A 20,259-nucleotide genomic window follows, 5' to 3' on the forward strand; every position below is an offset into this window, starting at 1 on the left:
CTTAGTGGCTAGTGGCTCAGACACAGTGTCCGGCAACTAGAGGGGAAAAATTGTATCGTCTGAAAGCACTCTTGGTAAAACTCGTGGTAAACAAAATTATTTATAGAATCACAATATTATAATTTATAAAATATAAATTTTTACAGAACCATCGTGGTCAACGCGATTGAAAATAGTACAATTTGGTAATAAGTAATTATCAGGAACAAAAATAAAATAATTTAAAAATAATTTCTTCAACATAAAATATCTAGATAAATTTAAGCTGATCACTGAAATTTTTATATAAGATAAATAAATAGATAACATTTAGATTTTTATCTAGATAAGATAATAGATAATTTATATTTTTATCTAGATAATTATCTAAATAAATTTATTTAGATAAGTCTCAATACTGTTGTTGTCATTTTAAAAGCTATCAGATAATTTAATAAGCGTGATTGTAAAACTTTGAAACAGGAGAACTTATAGTAAAAATATCAAGATAAATAGTTGCAGTTAAAAGTATTTCAAATTTTAACCAATTTTGTAATCAGTTTTTTCATCAAATTTTGAGTCACTAGAAGTTATTTCCAATAAAAAACGTAAGAATAACAAGAATTGAGAATCTTATACTTTAGACTCGTTGAACTAAATTATAAAAGATAATATTTTGTCCTTACTCCACTACCTGGTTACTCCAATCAAATTAAATTTTCTGAGTTTATCATGATTTTTATCAGTTTGTTTTGTTAAATCTTACCATATATTTTTTTATGTGAATCTATAAGAAAAATAGCAGATTGTTGAACTAACCCAAAGAGAAATTCAGCATTTTTTCAAGATTCTGATGAATTTACCATTACTAAATTTAATGCATGAGCTTAGTAGTGAGTATATATATATATATATATATGAAGGATTCGCACTTTTCTTAAATGTGAACTTTTCAAAATTATAAAGAAAATACTTTTCCTGATTTGAAAAAAATAATAATAATATTATAATGTATATATTATTACATAATATTATATAATATAATTATTTCGTATTTCTATTTACTCTAAACGAGTAATAATAATATTTATTAGGCACAAAATCAGAGCCCCCCAATTACCACAATTAAGCCAGGACCCCGTCCGCAATTGCGGACTAACGGTCTAGGTAAGTCCGACTCTGAACAGGATTTAAGTATATAGGCCACCATTTAAAAATAAAAACCTACTCTATGCTTTTTTCACAAAAAATGGATGGAACTAAATTTATTTTTAAACATAAAACAATACATATTTAATAGGTATGAAATAAAATTAAAAATAATGTTATTCTAATATTGTCTTGTTGATCAAAAATATCAATTCACCATCACGTATAATTCGCGTATACATAGTTTCATTGATTTATTTACAGTAGGTATTTTAAGTACATATTTTATTGATATATGTCGAACAATACTTCAATACTGTGATTGAGTGGTGAGAACTCAAATTCTCTGGGAAGTTAAAGATTGGAGAATACTTGTCTGCTACTGTTCACCAATATAAATCTACGTTTAACAGCCGTTACTTGTTTACATCCAAATTATATTTTTCATTAGTAGGTACTCACTCGAAAGCAATGCAAGGAATGAATATTAATTTTTTTACAACGGAATGGACATTTTCTCTCTATTCGAAACAATAGACGAGTTTTGTGTACGTCCATTAAAGGTCTGGGAAGAGCAAATGAATTTATGCTTTGCTCATAAAGCATAACTGAATGTATCGGAAGTCGCATGAGCCAAATTACGTTTTCATTTTATTAAACATTGGGAAAATACACGACGCATTAGCAAATACACAAAATCATACGAGTTTCATTGAATATGCGTAAAAATATACTATTTTCTCTCTGATAGCGGCGTTGATTTTTCAAAAGATCTTAAAAAAATATCGTGTTAACTGTTGAACATTGCAAACACCTGTTTTTAAGCGTTTTAATTGATTTTTTTTATCGTCACCGGCCGCAGCAGTAAAGAAGTGACGGACAAACTAAGTGAACCACCATGTGCTACAATATACGTGCAGAAAACTTTCATTTAGTATGTTACTATAGTTCTGGAGCTCGGAAAAATAAAATATATATTATGCATAAATTTTCGTAAATGAATAAAAAATAAAATATTTTAAAAAATTCTAGTTTTCTGTATTAAATTTACTTTATAAACATATGAATAATATACGTATTATAAATAATGTATCTACATCTAAAATATAATGAAACAGTTCGCCGATGATCACGTCAACAACATTATAAAACTTGTGTTAACGTACATTATACTCTATCTGGTTAGTATAAAATGTTTTTTGTTGAAATTAACATTTTTACTGAAGCTATAGTGATAAATTTGCTAATATTATATATATTTAAGACCTTATATTGGTCTTATAATTGATACTAAGTAGTTACTATTCATAAGAATCAAACAGACAAAAATCGATTTGCGTAGCCTCATAGGAACCCAGCATTTTTTCACAGTACTGAGATAAAAAAATTGATGCAAAACACGGTACAATATATACGTAGGTATGTTTTATAATTCACGGTGGTTATAGTCGTTGCATGAATGAATATAGTGGTATTAGATAGGAAATGTAAAATATAATATTTTACAAGACTCTAAAATCAAGTTATTTATGTTTTATTTTTATTGACGTTATACGATTAGAGCGAATGTTGTCTTGACATTATCTTATATACGATGCATAACAATGGTATTGGTTTTAAAACAGAGTGCACACCCGTTGTTTCCAATGTTATTCGGTACAAACACACGTGTATAAATGTATACTAAAACCTAGGTTGTGAATGAAATACAAATTATGGTTGAACAGTTTGGTCTAACGTATTTTAGCCAAGTGAACAATAATGTATGTATACACTTAAAAAATATTCTAGTGTCCGTTTGGGTTATTAAATCGAAGGCATTTCTGTCATGCTCAATAGCGTTTCTTGTGTTTACATTTTAAACGAGCGTTACAGCGTCATCGATTTCTAAACTTTACAGTTTTAAGACTTATAAAAAAAATATATTTGAAAGAACCGAGCCATTATATCTTACGAATTGTTGAGGTCTTCTCCTGCCTCCTACGGATCATAGTCACTGCATACATATTGCTCCATATGCATCGATAAATCCTTTACGCAGTAATAAAACAACAGCCGAGGTTATATTATTATTATTATTATTATTATTATTATTATTATTTGTTCCATTCGAAGTATTTCGTTTATTGTTTTTTGTGAATAAGAAAACTTGTTCACGAGAAAAAAAAAAAGTCCCATTACGTTTTATGGTCCACGCGCATTTATAGGCATAACGTAGTCGTATTCGAACGGTGTGCACACAGTTTTCTCGGAACGTCCTATTGTCGCAACTAGGAAAGGATTATTATGACCTGGTACGTAAATGAGACGGGAGTCGGGAGTCACGCAATGCCGTACACGTAGCGACAGCAGCAGCGTCGTCGCCTCGTATATGTGTTACGCGTGGTGTAAAAAAGAAAAAAAAAAAATGACGTACGGAAAACAATTTGGCAACGCGTTTAACCCGTGAACGTTCCGGTGAAACGAGACCGTTCGTCAAGAATATTATCGTGTAAATGTGGTTGAAAGATTTATCGAGTACGTGCATGCGTTTTGCCAGCACTGCCGAGTGAGAGGAGTTTGTCGGTATCAACGACACTATAATGCGACAATGGGTTATACGGAGAGTACGATAAGACCCAAAGGATATCACACGGTCGTTCGGCGGCGAACATGCCGTTGGCTTTTCACGATTCTTCGTGTACATATATAAGCTCGCCGCCGAACCGCATAATATTATAATAAATTCGGCGTGTTCTCCTCATGGTGATATTCGCGCATTTTCGAGCAGAGACCTGTAGCATTATATAGTGCGCAGGATGGAGCGTGAGCGGCATGTGTGCATATATGTGTGTATCTTCACCGGTAAACCTAAACGACAGTTTTACTTATATTAATAAAGACGCGAGAAAAACAAAAAAAGAGGGAATAATGGGTGGGATGAGGATGACAAAAAGTTTTTATTCTCCTATCTCCGACGAATAGTATATATTTCACACTTGTACGCCCTCACTCGTAAAATTTGCGTATGCATGTATTTATGTATCATTTGAAATAGATGAATAATGAACTACCTATATCATATGTACCACCATTACACGATGAGTATATATAATAGTAATAATAATAATGTTTAACGTAAGAACATAACAAACAGATAAGAAATTTTATATATATTATTCGAACCGTTAAACGACTTTACTTTCGCGCGAATTATAACATTTTAACTCGATGATAATATTGTAAGTACGTATACAATTATGAACCGTTAGCTGAGGATTATGTCGAACACACATTAATTATACAGTTCCATGTACAAATATATGCGTATAAAAAAATAAATTCCGCTTTGATTAACGTTTTACAATGTGTGCATATTATTAGTTCTGTTGCAGACGTGCAAGAGACTTGGATAGGTATAGGCGTGTATACATAAGTTATTACTGCGGTTGTACTTGTACATCGGTATAATCGCATTATACTTATCTCCAAAATTACGGTAAAATATATATAATAATATTTATGTTTGACATACTCCTGCATTGAAATATTTCACTACAATATAATCATGTGAATATTAATATTTGCATATGTACCAATCATTATGATATCATATATATTGGATTTGGAAACGTACAAGTATATAATATAGAATATAAAATAATTACGCATGTACACGATCATTATCATCACGTCTTTGCGTTTGGTATTCTTCTCTCCGATCTCCGAAAAAATATGTGTAACTTTTTAATTTGTTTATTACATGATAATGCATTGTATTATTGCTATACATTATGTTACGGGCAAATAATTCTTATATTTATTTTTTCTTTTTATATTATAATTGCCAATTAGTATTATTTTTACATGTTTCCGTATCGGATTTATAAAAAATACCAATAGTTATGGTGCTGAAATTTGTCATTAATATTTGAACAATAATTTATATTTTCTAATAACCAGTCGATTTTCAAAAAAGGCTAAGTAAACAGGCATATTTCATAATTCTCATTGCTACCCCAGTATAAATTGTACGAATAAATAGATATTATTTTTAAAACATATCAATAGTTATTTAATATAGGTAACTTCTATTTTGTTTGAAAATATTCAGAATAAAATAAACATGAAATAAGTAATTAATATTATAATTATAGTTAATTATTAGTTATAATACATTTAATGAAAAATAATGTGAAAAAAAAAAAAAAATTAAATTTGTTTGTATTTTTGATATAAATTGTTCGGACAATGTATATATTCCTGCCTGGTATTCCATATTATCCATACCATAAATATTTATCGAGTGGAAAACAATTTGTAGCGCACTATCGCTTCCGAACTTTTCAATGCCAATAAGCTGTTCGCTGTTCGGGATTTGTAGCAAACCTAACATGCCAGTTTTAAATGTGATCCGCAAAAGAGCATAAATTACATAAAAAACATAAATTTTTACTAACTACAGCAACAGGAAAATGTCGTAAGGATTTCGTCCTGTGTGGCCGTATCACATACAATGAATGGCACATTACGGGGAAACATCTAATAGAAATAATAATTTCGTATTTCATATACATTTAACGTAAAAATAGAGTAGTTGTGAAATAATCATTCGAAACACACGCTATCGGTAATTGAAGATAATGTGAAATAGTTTCAAGATGTCGACAATAAAAAATACAATCAACTGTCATGTATGTAATGCGTATGAGATATTATTTGTTTCAATTGTTTGTAGATTTAACCAATAAACTTTACATCGGGACAGTATTTATCGGTCAAATACGTAAAAATTATTAACATGTAGTTCATAATGGTATTATATAATGTATGCAACGCAATCGATATCAAAACAAAACCACCGATGTTGTGTTGCTCAGCGATAACATGGAATTTAAAACATTTATAAATATTATTTTAGTATACGAAATCGAGTTGATTCTGTTTAAAACATTATAAGGCTTTATGCGGGCCAAATGAAATAAAACAAAAGCGGATTACCTACTTGATCTATTATTTCTCGTAAATATTTTTCGATTTATCGATACAGTAAATGATACTGTGAAATAACAGACGTTAAACAAACAGCTGTTGGCATATAAGTACATGTGAAATTACAAAAACAATATTGATGATGTAAGATTATGGAAAGAACAAAAAACACAAATTGCCAGTTTGGTCATCGAGCTCTGATGTTTTTTTTTTCTAAAGATCTTCAATGTTACAGTTACTTCCAAAATTAAAGTTACTCGTTTTGCCGACTCCTCTTATTTATGAGAAGTGATCATTACTCCCTGCGTTTTATTTTTTTGAACATTGCATGCTGTATAATTGTATTATAACTTTGTGATTCACGACCGGCTTGATGTTGTATTTGTTTTACTTCGTTAATTCACTGCGATTTTACATCTTGTTTTGGAATCATACCCATTTCAGAATTAAAATGATTATAGTTAGCAATATTTTTCGTTATCGCATATTATTAAAAGGTGCTGTTATTTAAACTTTTAAATTTAATGAGACAAAAAAACCGTGTAGTCTAAGATTATAAAAAAAAATTGTTTTTTATTAGTTTATAAATTAATTAAGTGTTTGCACAGATATGGATTAAAATAGGTACACATTATAATTACAACAGCAAATATTTCTTTTTTCTTGTATTTTTTATCGTGCCGGAAAATATTGAAATTGGAATATGGGAAAATGTTCTTATCTGAAAGGTCTGTGTTTACATTTTATTCTCATTCATAATAGCTGAAATATCTCCAAATATTATGATTGCTAAAATATTATGTACACGGGTATCATCCTTTATCATGTATATAATGTAAACATGGAGCTCTTTGATAAAGTGAGTCAGATCTTTACCTGAGCTTAAAAATCAAAGAAAATTGTCAGCTAAAATATATGTAATGTATATACTGTGGATATTAATAACTATAATTCTAGTATGTAAAAAAGTGCATTTATTTCATAAATATTTTTAATGTATACCAATATTACAAAGACGTACGAGTATATGTACGGTTGATAATGTATTCTGCAATCGTTGCCGTTATATTTGACACAAAAGACTAAAAGCAAAATTGATTATTTTATTTATATGATCTTTTTATATTTTGATATTGAGGTTATGAATATTTTATACACACTTATATTGTATACATTATTGATTTGCATACGGTGCGTGTTGATAAAAAATGAGTTGATTATTTTGTACTATTTTGTTTTTTTGTGTAGTTATTTTGTTTTATTATAGTTATTACAACATATAGCAGATGTGGCCAAACTTTTTTTGGCCATGATCTACTGAAAATATACTTCAGCTTTGAAAATCCACTTTCTTGGAAAATTGTTTTATAAACCAGAATAAAAGATAAAAGCTTTACAGGTAAAACTTATCGACAATTTGTTCATAACCACCATGATTAATTTTTGTGCACGTGGCCTAAAAATAAATTTTATCATGATCGACTCTGAAATCGTACACGATCGACCGTTTGGTCACCCCTAATATATAGTATATATTATTATATAATAATTAAATTAATTTGTGTATGTTTAAAGCATGTATGATGGATTAACGTAAATTATCCATGGTAATACCTCACTTTCTGTTAATTAATAATACATTTTTAACTCTTTTGAGGTTGAATTGGTTGTCTTGTGGGATGAGAAGGGTATAATGATATATTTTTTAATAATCCTCTAGCTATTGGATTTGAATGGTTAAAAAGTTTTATGGTTTTATCTTATATATGTATTCTTTAATAGTAATTACTTAGAATAATTTATTTACATTGTATTTTTAAGTATAAATGTTGTATGTTGTATTTTGATGTATCTATGTTTCAGAAATATTCCAAAGTAAGCATAAAATAAAGTATTTCATTACCTTGTTTGGTTTTAAATATATTATAAAATCAATTGCCACAAAGGGATATAATCATTTTTATGAATATTTTTGTTATTAAGAGTTTTTTAAATTAAAAAGTGAACAAATAATTCATCAAATCTGTTCCTTGTTTATTCTTATTCTTACTTGGAATATCGATATTCATAAAATATGGACATTTTTAATATATATCGTTTATTAATATTTTTTTAAAAATCTAATAACACTTTATTTCAGTTAAAAATATAGTGTTTACGTGACTAAAATTAAATTTTTGCTTTATTTTCTGTTATCGAATTTTCTAAATCACACATTTTTATTCGATTCTCAAACGATAGATGTATAAAATATTTCAATATTTTAGAATTTTTTAATAAATATTTACGGGCTACAACTTTAAATTCCAATATTATATTATTATATATTTAGTGCTTTATGAATACGATTATTACTATGAATTAAGTTTGGTTTGCTGCACATTAAATTACATTTTTTTATGAGAAATTTCAAATTTTCATCTGGTTAGGTTAATGATCTTCGTATAACATGATGTGTGGTTGTAAAGGTAGGTTTGGGTAGTTAGAGAGAAGATAGGATTAAGTTAGTAATTGTAGGATAAATGTAGTTAGGTATAATCATTATGTATAAAATTTGAGAATAAAAATTGAATTGTATGATGTTTAGTTAGAAGTTATAAGACTTTTCACATAAATAAATTTAAAATCGATTCAATGAATGGTTTATGTTTATATTATCATGCATTCAATTATTTTATGTATGGATACTAGGTAGCTAAATCGTATATACGAGATTTCAAATATTTTTAACATGCATCCAGAGATTTTGACGATAAACATATTTTAACTTCTCCTAGTAAATTATATATTTTTAAGTATATTCTATAAAAAAATGAGAGTTTTGATAAACAACACGAGAAAAATAGTGGTTGCGCGATTTTTATTTTCATCAATGTCGTTTTGTTAAATGATGCTGCACAAAAAAAAAAAATAAACTTATTTACATTTTCATCCTTATAAACGTATAACTGACCATTATATCCAAACTACAGGTATATTTATCGTGTGCAATATATTCGTAATATACACTTCACATTTTATATTTATTCATTGTATTGCCGAGAATAAAGCTACACGACTTTATTTTTATAATTTTATTCGTTTAGGTTCTCGATCAAATAAACGACATTACGTGTTATAGTGCACATATAAAAAACATTTTTTTTTGTCGAATAAGTCGTTATTCTTTGGCAAATCTCGATCGTTTAAACGAATGATTTTTAAACTTCGAATCGCTTTGTATGACGGCACGTGTGATTGGAATGAAAAATGTGGCATAAAGGGTTTTCTACCAAAAAAATAATGTTAAAATTAACAACCACGTGTATAAGAAATAACTATAAAATACGATTATTACAATCGAGTTAGATTCGATATTGTAAAATATTGTATTACAAAAAAAAAAAAAAAATGGAATTTCGTGTGTGTGTGTGTGTTATTTAAATATTATAAATTATATTTAACGGCAGCAATCGTTTGATTATTATCCACGACAAATTTATTTAGTCAAGGGTGGAATTTAAGGAAATTTGGTTGTTTGTATTACGCGCAAAATACTCTAATTACTAAGGTATACACATTATGGCTTTTAAGTGACTACGGGTCAGTAGTTCGAAGAGGTAAACGAGATGGGTCGATAAATTAGTTCATTAGCTAACGCTGCTGTCAAGAACACTTAGCTAAGTAACCATTACGGTGTCCCAAACAGATCGTCGCCAGATAGTGACATTGTGTTCCCCGATGATTTGGTGGGAGAAACTCGAATATCTCATCGGTAATCAGTTGGCTAGTGTGTGTGTGTGTGTATGTGTATGTGTGTGTTTACGTATAAGTTTATTATAACTCTCAATACTGCAGAGTAGCAGCATAACAATGTAAATCATAATTATATTTATTTTATTTCAATTGTTTACCATTTACTGATTCCGGTTTAAAGTTTTCGTACGGAAAATGTATTTTGCCAGATTTGTTCAACCAGTCAATTGGCACTCAACATAAATATCAAATTAGTATCGAACTTGATAGAAAAAACTTTTTGCAAACCCATTAGTAGATCTCTATAAATTTTCATGCGTTAAAGTAAGGTTTTTAGTTTGGCGAGTTACGATGTAAATCTATGGTAGGTCACCGAAAACAATTTTAAATGCTAAACTGTTCAAATTATTTTAAAATTACATAATAATGTCCATGCAGTGTCTTGTGTTGATGGGGTTTTTTATAAGAAAACTTTATTTATTTAATAAAATAATTAATTATGCATAATATACATTAAATTTAACAGAGATTTTAAATGCTTATCATATGTAGTATTACAACATGATAAACGGCTGGTACCGAATTGGTTCCCGAGCTCCAACCCCACAAGCCAAATTGGTTCCCGCCTGAAAAAGGTATTTTATTAGGTATAGCCGAATCGGTTCCCGTTTGAAAAAGGTATTTTATTAGGTATAGCCGAATTGGTTCCCATTTAATTATGCACATTTTCTTTTTCAATTTTACAGACTGTTAACTTTAAAGTAGGCTTGGTTAATGTGCATTAATGTGTGTTAAAAAAAAAAAAAAAAATGTTAAAATATATAGAATTTTAAATCGTTGATTTGGAAGTCAACTAGTCATCACTTAGATATACGAAATATAAATAATAAAATATAATAAATATAATTTAAAACCACTGATTTGCAAATCTGAAGCTAACTTTCTTCATATATTCAATTCTCGTAATTTTCTCATTAATGTACTTAGTCATTCAATTTTCCAAGTATTTGTTATTTCTTTCTTGTTTGCTAGTAATTTACTACTCTTTAGTAATCTATAGTCTATTATATTTCTATACTTTATTTTATCGATATAATAATTGTGTCTATATGTCATACATATAGCTTTTAAAATTTTGTTTTTTGTTTTCTATATACTGGTCTGCTGGATTTTAATTTCTAATAGTGAAGGCAAATTGTGTTAAAAATTAAAATTGTCACTATTTTACCTGTTCACAAACGGGAAACAATTTGACTATACCTAATAAAATACCTTCTTTTAACGGGAACCAATTCGGCCAAATGGCAACCAATTCGGTTACTCCCCGATAAACATACATTTTATTTTTATTTTTAAACAGAATTTTTAATGAAAAAAATAAATTATTTTTCTTCGTCATTATTTTTATACTATTCAAATAATTCTAAATTTACGAATGATTAAAACTTAAGCAAAATTAAATATTTACTTTTATTTCTTTAATTTTAAATTTATTTTCAAGCTTAAAATATTATCATGACCTAGAAAAAAATCTGATAGTTTATTCCAAATTAATTTTATAATACTGATGAACGATTATTTTAAAATGTGATGTATCATTTAAACCTACCAAAACTAAGCTTAATGTTAAGAGTATATTACCAATATTTTTATTTAGTTATCTTGATATTATGTGTTTGATCCCCACACAAAATAAAGTCCATTTCATACTTATTAGTTGAAAAATGGATTGATTTTTCAACGTAAACTTTTCCAACTATTTTTAATAAATAAATAATAATGAATTTTCTATAGTATCTCTAAAAGTATCTCTTATTTCGTCAGCACAAACTTCTAAGCCTTCTTGTATAACAATAATAAAGACACAAGCATATAGTCGTACTTTTCTGCTGTCATAACCAGTAGTTTTATTTTCCGTGATTTTTAACGACGGTAGTGTTCATCCAGGTAGGTATATTATTTTCTTTTATGGCACACACAGGTTTTTTGTGATTATTTAACCTTTAAACATTTATGATATGTACTTATAAGGACAAAGAATATTATTTTTTACGATGTTATCCTTTGCCGTTTATCGGAGACGATGAACAAAATATCTATTTACATATTGTATCCTATATATATATATATATATATATATCAATAGAAAGTACTTACATTTATTTAGTATACAATATAGGTACGCTTGGCATGTACTCCCGATTTAAAAATGTAATGATTTGATCACATTTCGTATTGTACGGTATTCCCCAGGTACACGTAGTAAGACCTTTATCAGCAACCTAAAAATGTGATACGCATTTTTAAGATAAAAAAATATAATGTCCACTATTCTTGATAGCAGCATTTCGTCCCATAATACAAAAACAGTCAATAAGAGGATTTTCAATCTTGGTGAACTTTCAGTACATTATTCTGTTTCAGTTATGGTGGTGTGCGCCTCTCCATCCAGGGTCAGGGATATTCTTTTGGCGGCCGAAGAACTCAACATGATTGATAGTGGAGAATACGTGTTTTTCAACATCGAGCTGTTCAGCAGGTAATTCATCTTTATATTAATGCCTTGGTGTGTATATAATATTCCCAGAAAGTCGGTGATTTACTCAGTAGTAGAAATATAATATGTCAAATACTAGCTAGGATTAGAATAAATGCAAAACGTTTTATTTTCGCCAAAAATGTCTGAACTCTGGTTGAATAAAAAATATTATATCCTAAAAGACGATTTTTCAAATTAAAGAATATATATTCTCTAAAGAGCTAGAAAAAAAAATAAAGTGAAACACACTAAATTATTATTAAATAATGAGTTTGATTTTTTATTAAATTCGACGTATTTCTACATTTATGTTGTGTGATTAGATTAAAATAAAATATTGATAATATTCTACAACGTAAATAGGAATTTATTTTGTTAAAATGGATACATTTGACTTGGTATGAAGTCAATATAAATGATAATGGTCTAGAAATTTAGACAATGTAGAATTAATTTAAAATATTACGTCTGTGGATTTTAAGTTCTCAGAGGTTATATTATTGGATGTACATCATAAAATGGTAGAAAAGTAAATAAGAATTTATTATTAAAAATATGATAGAGAAAACCTTTTATTAAATAAAATGTCATAAGCTGTAGAACAAAAGTAATTAGATTAATGAAAAAAGTTGTATATGTGGAAGGAAAATGTTAAGATGATTAGTCTAAAAATTGTCACCGAACATCTACCTAAGAAAATTATGTAAATAGGTGATTGAGTAAATCTATTGAACTCGATGATAAAATCGTGCTATGGTAAATCGTATAATTATATAACGTATGCATATATATTTTTATATAAGGTGATTCAACATGCTTTTCTGACGAAGATACCTCTGTAAATATTAATTATTTTTATTTAACTTATTTTTATAGTAAAGGGAAGTATTAAAAGCTATATCAAATTCATCCTTTGACAGGCTCTGAAAATAGTTTTTAAATATTATTCTTTTTAAAAATTTCTTAAAATCTAGCAAGAAACAAGTCTTAATGAATATTTCAAAGTATCACGATTGTATATCCAATATTAGTTTCATATCTATATGTGTTTAAATAAATGAAAGTTTTGAAAATTAGGTACGCATATATGGTTCAGTATACGAGACACATCGATGGTTCTCTTTACTTTACTCATTTAAACTGCTTCATACTTATTACTAGTATTTTTACTACTAGTAAGTCACTAGCGTAATGATGAAAGAATACCAATATATCAAATATAAATTCTGTTGTTGAAAAGGTAATTTATACTTTCCATTAAAATAACCTTTAATATACACTTTTTGTAATTGTTGAGTTATAATATTTTCTATTAATAAACAATAAAAAATATATAGATTAAAATAGCCGTTATAGCCACCGCAATAATTTTTTTGTTGAATTAGCCTTAACTACAAAATCAATTAACAAAAATTTAAAAGTAATTTTTTTTAGATGATTAAGTGATGAAAAAACGAATTTTTCATACTGTAAAAATACACAGGAAAAAAAGTTATAGTTTCGAAATATTTTCATTGAGTAAATATACTGAGCCTTATTTATACAAGAGTAGATGGACGTATTTAGGGGGTGTCAGTGGGTACCATCACCCCGGATGGCATATTTTTTTGGAATCAAAGGGTGGCAGCATTTTTTTGTAACCATCATCAATTTTCATTCGTCCATCAAAAAATTGTAATGTTTTAAGGTTTTGCGCAGTGACCACACGGTGATTTTATTTTCATGATAATATTATCAAAAGTTGATCGCATAAAATTCGTAGATAATAAATATTACCTTTCTTAAAAATTGTATACGTATACGTGTAGGGGTAGCAATAAAACTTTACCTGGGGCATCAAAATTCTAAATACATCTCTGTTCAAGAAAAATATTAAAAACTAAAACTTAAGAGTTACTTTTGGTGAGCATTTTCAGTTTTTGTCGTTATATATACAGTATAAAACGAGTTTGGTGAAACAATCACAAATAATATATATATATACACACAGTTATGTCGTTATATAAATTAGAGATGATGTTGATCTCACGCATCGATAAACAAAGCAGTCATGGGATAGGAACTCAACCGTGAAACACGTTCGACGTGTAACAGAATATACCTAATTCGGTAGTAGCGCGAGTAATAAATATGTAATGCGAATTATGGTCGTCCCCATTATTATTATTATTATTACTACAAATAAACGGATTGTTGTCAATTTGTGTGAAGTAGGGAGAGGGAAAAAACTAGATTAAAATAAACCGTGGAGCAAGTTTTACCGATAATTTGCTGTGGTGGGGCTGCACTCCACAAATCCATTGTTCAAACGGATTTTCGATATCATAGAATTTCCTATTGAGGGTGTTGAGGTCGTTTTTCTTTTTTAGTTTTCGATAGACAAAGTGAAACAGAATCTCGAGGGGACATAATAGCAATAGCATTTTGGTGGAATTTTTCGGGTTTCTTACTTACTATATATTTAAATTTGACTTGGCTTCTCTTATACTGCATGTATTAAAAACATTTCTACCTCATGTATCGCCTCGAAACCTTTAGATGGGAGATAAGTAGTTAACGGTTGCTAATAAAGTTATATAAGCAGGCGCATATCCAGATACAAAGTTTTTTTTCTCTAAATTTAAATACATATACTGTCTAATGAGGTTAATGTAAAATTCTATTGTAAAATACTTTTGTAATAAACTTATTGTAATAACCATAGTAATAAAAGACTATAATTAATCAAGAAGATCAAGTAAACATTTTAAAACATTTAACCTATTGGTATACCTAATTAAAGTAATTAATTATTTTAGAATGATGGATTAGCATAGATTTTACTGCATATTAATAGGTATAGGATGCAAACTTAACGATAAGATACAACTATTCATAATAACATATTTAAAAATTCTAATGTATGTTATGTTAATAATAATTAAAAAAGAACATTTACATTATCTATTTTTGAGCGATGTTCATCAAATTCAATATATTGTTATATAATTAATTATCTAATTTTTATATAAATAATAATAGTAAAATATTGTTTTCTAATCTTGAATTAAATATCATAATTGGTATTCAAAACATCTTTCATATGACTGAATTTTATAAATCCTATACAATTAAAACTAATAAAATTAAACTTATCTATAATCAAGATTAAATTTATCGCATTCAAATTAAAATCTAAAGGTATGTTTAAAAAAAACATGTTTATTGGTTTTAAAAATATAACAAAATCAATTGATTTGATGAGTCGTACATTTATTTATGACTATCTAAAGAATTTTATAAAAAAAAAAAAAAAAAGTGATTTAAACTTTTAAATAACTAATATTTAATTTTTATAGTATGTTGAAAAATTATTTAAATAAAAATAATATAACACAAATTTTCATTGTTCATGTATGAATAATTCGAATAGTTTTTATTTCATTAGTTAATATACTTAATTAAAAAATACATTTCTGATTTATGATAATATCTGACTTTTTTTTTTTTTTATTACAGTGAACTTACATGTACAAAACGAATGATTAATTATTATCAGTATTGACGTTAATGGTGGGTGTGAGGGGATATGACACCCCACTTGTCATTTTTATGAAAATAATCGGCAAAATATTATTTATACACGAAGTTTGCTAATTTAGAAATAAAAATAAAACGTAGAATTAGTAATAATCTTATTGATTCTTGGTAACCTAAATAATAATTTTTAAAATAATTGTGTATTTTAAATATAATTATGGTTTCGAATTTCCGAGTTGTTACTCATTACTACGGATTGAAGATTTGTAGATTATATTTAGTTCATATTATCATATTATGAAGCACCCTGAAACTGTAACAGCGCAATCAGTTTAATTTATAATCATCATCAATCGTGTTACAAATATAAATAGATTAATAATAGCATTGGTTGTATTTTTCCATTTTAGAATTTAACCTACCACACGTTAGTATTTGGTGATTAGTTATCATTAATTTATATTAATACTAGTAATTATTCTACTGACTACCGTTGTTTATTATTGTGTTATTCTTAGTAAATAGTAATATATTATTTTGTATGAAAATGAATACGAGTAAAAGGGGAAAAGGACAAAACTGGAATGCTTAATTTGTGCTAGCATATTCGACGACGATTATAGAAGAAAACTCAAAATAAATGTACACGGTGGTAACAGAATAAACGTGGAACGTTTTGGCGCTACCGAATATCTGTTTGTAGCAACATCTGCAGTATGTATAAAAAAAAATAGTGTAGAGTCTGAGGTACAACCATCACTAATTATTGAGACGGTATGATTTTTTTAGCTATAGAATCTAAAACCTTCATTTTTCAGATATTTAAAACAATTTATTAATTATTATTTATTATAACATTATTTAAACTTTGTGTATAATAAATTAAATTTTTTTCTGCATTCAAAGTTTCTTGTTTTTTTAATATATAGGACAAAGACTATTTTTCTAACCTATCTTTGGAAACTATACCTATACAACTAAAATCTTCACATATTTGAAATACATGTTACAAATTACATTTTTTACTAATGGTCTCTTAGAAAATTTGATGTTGCTTAATTTGAACAAAGTTATTTTGAATAGTGTTAATATAACAATGCTTGTTGATAAATGGTTACTTTTGAAAGAAAGAATAATTATTATGTAAAAATTAAATATTATATATTAGTATTCTAATCTATATGTAAGTTAAAATATTTGATATTTTGAATGCAATAAATACATGAATACAATATGATAATTTTAAAGTTTTGATTTTTTTTTTCTGAAGTTGGCAAATTTACCACAGCCCCTCCCTCTTGTCATTTATTTGCACTGGTCCTGATTATTATTCTATTTTAGTCATTTTTAACGTTCTTATGTTTTATACTAAATCTCATTATTATTTAAGTATTTTTAAATATTGTTCAGTAGTATTATGGTCTTCTGAGTATCAGCAACATAATGTATGTACATATTATACAGGTGTACTAGTTAGAATGTAAAAAGTTGATACTTTTTACCTGGTTATATTAATAAAATTATAATTTATATATTTATTGATTTCTATAATTATCTACATATGTATCGAGTTGACGAATAAAGTTGAAGTTGAAACTTACATTTATATTTATATGATTCATTTAAGCTGAGCGTCCACTAGGTGAATAAGATAGAGCAGAATGGCATGGCATAGTACGGTCTCAGAAAAAAATATGTAAACAAGTGAAGGCACGTCGATTAGCATTGTAGAGCGGGTCGGTGCGGGTCGGCGTGGCTCTCAGGATCTCCTGAAACTTGTCGAGATCGGCATCGCACCGCGCCGATATGCTTTAAAGACCTAATGGTCGATAAAGCTGATCAGAATTTACCAAATTCATCTACGAGTTTAATTCGTCTCGTATTTTCGTTTACTTTCGAACTGATACTGTGCTGATGCTACTTGATAACTGACAATTTTATGAATATAGTAAATGATAATAAATTAGGAATCGCCGCGCCGCGTAATGGATGGGATTATAAAATAAGCTTCGAGCCGCTCTGCTTCGCCTAATAGACTTTCAGCTATGTTAAAAGTACCGTATACGTATGTATGGTCTTTGTTATAAATATGAGAAAATCAAATGGGCCATTTATGGTTAACGGTGGTTTTCCCAAAGATAAGGGTGATAAACTTATGATTTTTATTTAATATTTGTTTGTGTAGTAGGGTCACAAAAATATTTTATTATAGATAAGACTTATAATACCTTCATTGTCTTGTAACTTTCATTTAGGAATGTTGTATTTATAAATAGGTATATATATATTATTATTATATAATATATTATAATAATATCTTAATAATATAATTATATTATGATTGTTTCTAATCGTTACGGCAAAGTTTTAGAAAGTTTTTTGTTAACTTCATATTATTTTTATCAAACAAAATTTGGTTGTGATTCCCTTTTCTTAAAAATATTGACTTAAGAATCATAACATATTACAACTTCGAATATGGTATTTACTCTGTGATGCTATAGTTAGTACTATCTATGTAAATAAAATATAAAAATCGTAAAAACTTTTTGCTGTTTTATTTAATTAATAAAAAAAAAATTAGAATAAAATATTCTTAAATTCATATTAATGCAATTCATTGTATATAAATTAATATTTAAATAAATATAATAAATTATATAATCAACAATGACAATATGTTTGTTCTTAGTATAAACAAAAGCGTGTCTTTAATTTAAATGTACGACTTGGTTGTGGATATGTTATACTTCGTTCTTATACATACGTATGTAAGCCATTTGAGAATAGAGATCTTATTTTATTTAAAGTGTCTTTATTGTAGAACCATTATAACTAATTAGTTATTTCTGTTAAAAATGGATTTATACAACAAAAGTGAACTTGTTTTTTGTGTTTAAAACTTTTCACTTTTCTTTTTTAATTTACAGTCTAATTATATAATTATTACAACATACACCGTAGAAAAATTATTATTTAACTTGTCAAAACACGTACTCAATTAAATTTATAGCATAAATGAACAACCATAAAAACAAAATTCTCAGAAGGCAAAAAATATAACTTATTATATGATTGTATTACTATCGGTAAATTTCTTAACTATAAGTAAAATAACTAGTTTATAACAAAGTCAAATTAAAATCCATCACTGCTTCACATACCATATTTTTTTCTCTCTTATTACCCACAGGAATCATTTGATATTATTATTTTGTACACAATTTTAAATTCAATTTCATTAAATTGTTATAAATTTAAACTTAAAAATATATTGCTTAATATATGGTTATGAAGTTATAACTGTAAATAAAAAATTCGTATTTAATTAAAGATTTGAATACACTTATCTTCTACAAATCTCTCATTTTTATGATATATAGAACTGTATTCATCTCCCATTTTATTATTACTATTTAACTTACTTAATTATTTATACATATGATACTACTACCATGATGTTTATTGTAAATGTTAATATTTCACTCCTCATATATTATACTGTGTGCTATTCTTGATTTTATTATTTTAATGGCGAGCAAGTTAATGTTAAAATATAAATTGAAAATATTTCTATTTAGCTACATATTTAAATATATTCATATCCTCACGCATTATGTCTTATATGCAATTAAACATTACACCCTGTCATTTGTTATTTTTTGAATAATCGTCGATATCTGTCAGTATATTTACAAACAATTAGATAAAGACGATGTATCTAGAGCATTTCATTTTACAATTTTGATATTTTATTTTCACATTAAATTAATTGTCCATTCAAGTTCTATAATACAACTACATAGTATATTATAAAGAAGGAATATTTAAGTAGTTTTAATTGATACATTTACAAAACAACAGAATACTATATAGTTTGTTTGCATTAATATTTTATATTATTACCATTATTATTATTATTTATATTTTTAATATACTGGTAACTGTAGTCAGAAAAATATTTGACGACTATGTGTGTAGATTGGAATACAATAAAAATGTCAGATATAATCATACTTTTGACTGCGAAAAATAAAAATACAATTTATTTGAGAAATAAACATTAAGACGTTTTTTGAAGAGAATTTGAAGTTTTTCTAAAATAATATAAATATTTATATTATAATTATAATGGTCTAACATACAATTTTTTTTTTTTTTTTATTATTATTTATTATATTTATGGAAAAGTTTAAATTTTAAGAAAGAAAAAAAAGTTGTTTATACATTGTTATGATTTACACATTGAAAATAAAAAGCTGTTGAACATAATATTATAAATCCATTGTTCGCATAGCATAGTTTAATAGTAAACGGTTAGAAAATTAATTACAGTAATTATTTAGAACTACAGATTTTTGGAATAA

The 20,259-nt window shown here is 27.0% G+C and overlaps 1 protein-coding gene across 4 annotated transcripts in view; it reads left to right on the forward strand.

Moving 5' to 3' along the window:
• LOC112688059 (atrial natriuretic peptide receptor 1-like) overlaps positions 1-20,259 on the forward strand; it is a 395,288-nt gene that overhangs the window by 142,858 nt on the left and 232,171 nt on the right. For all 4 annotated transcript variants that reach the window (XM_025561079.1, XM_025561080.1, XM_025561081.1 and 1 more), the window contains one exon: positions 12,259-12,373. In XM_025561079.1, coding sequence (XP_025416864.1) covers positions 12,259-12,373 — 115 coding nt within the window. The remainder of the gene's footprint in view (positions 1-12,258; positions 12,374-20,259) is intronic.

Source organism: Sipha flava, unplaced genomic scaffold, assembly GCF_003268045.1.
Source record: "Sipha flava isolate LNK unplaced genomic scaffold, YSA_version1 36_pilon_pilon, whole genome shotgun sequence".
NCBI lineage: Eukaryota > Metazoa > Arthropoda > Insecta > Hemiptera > Aphididae > Sipha > Sipha flava.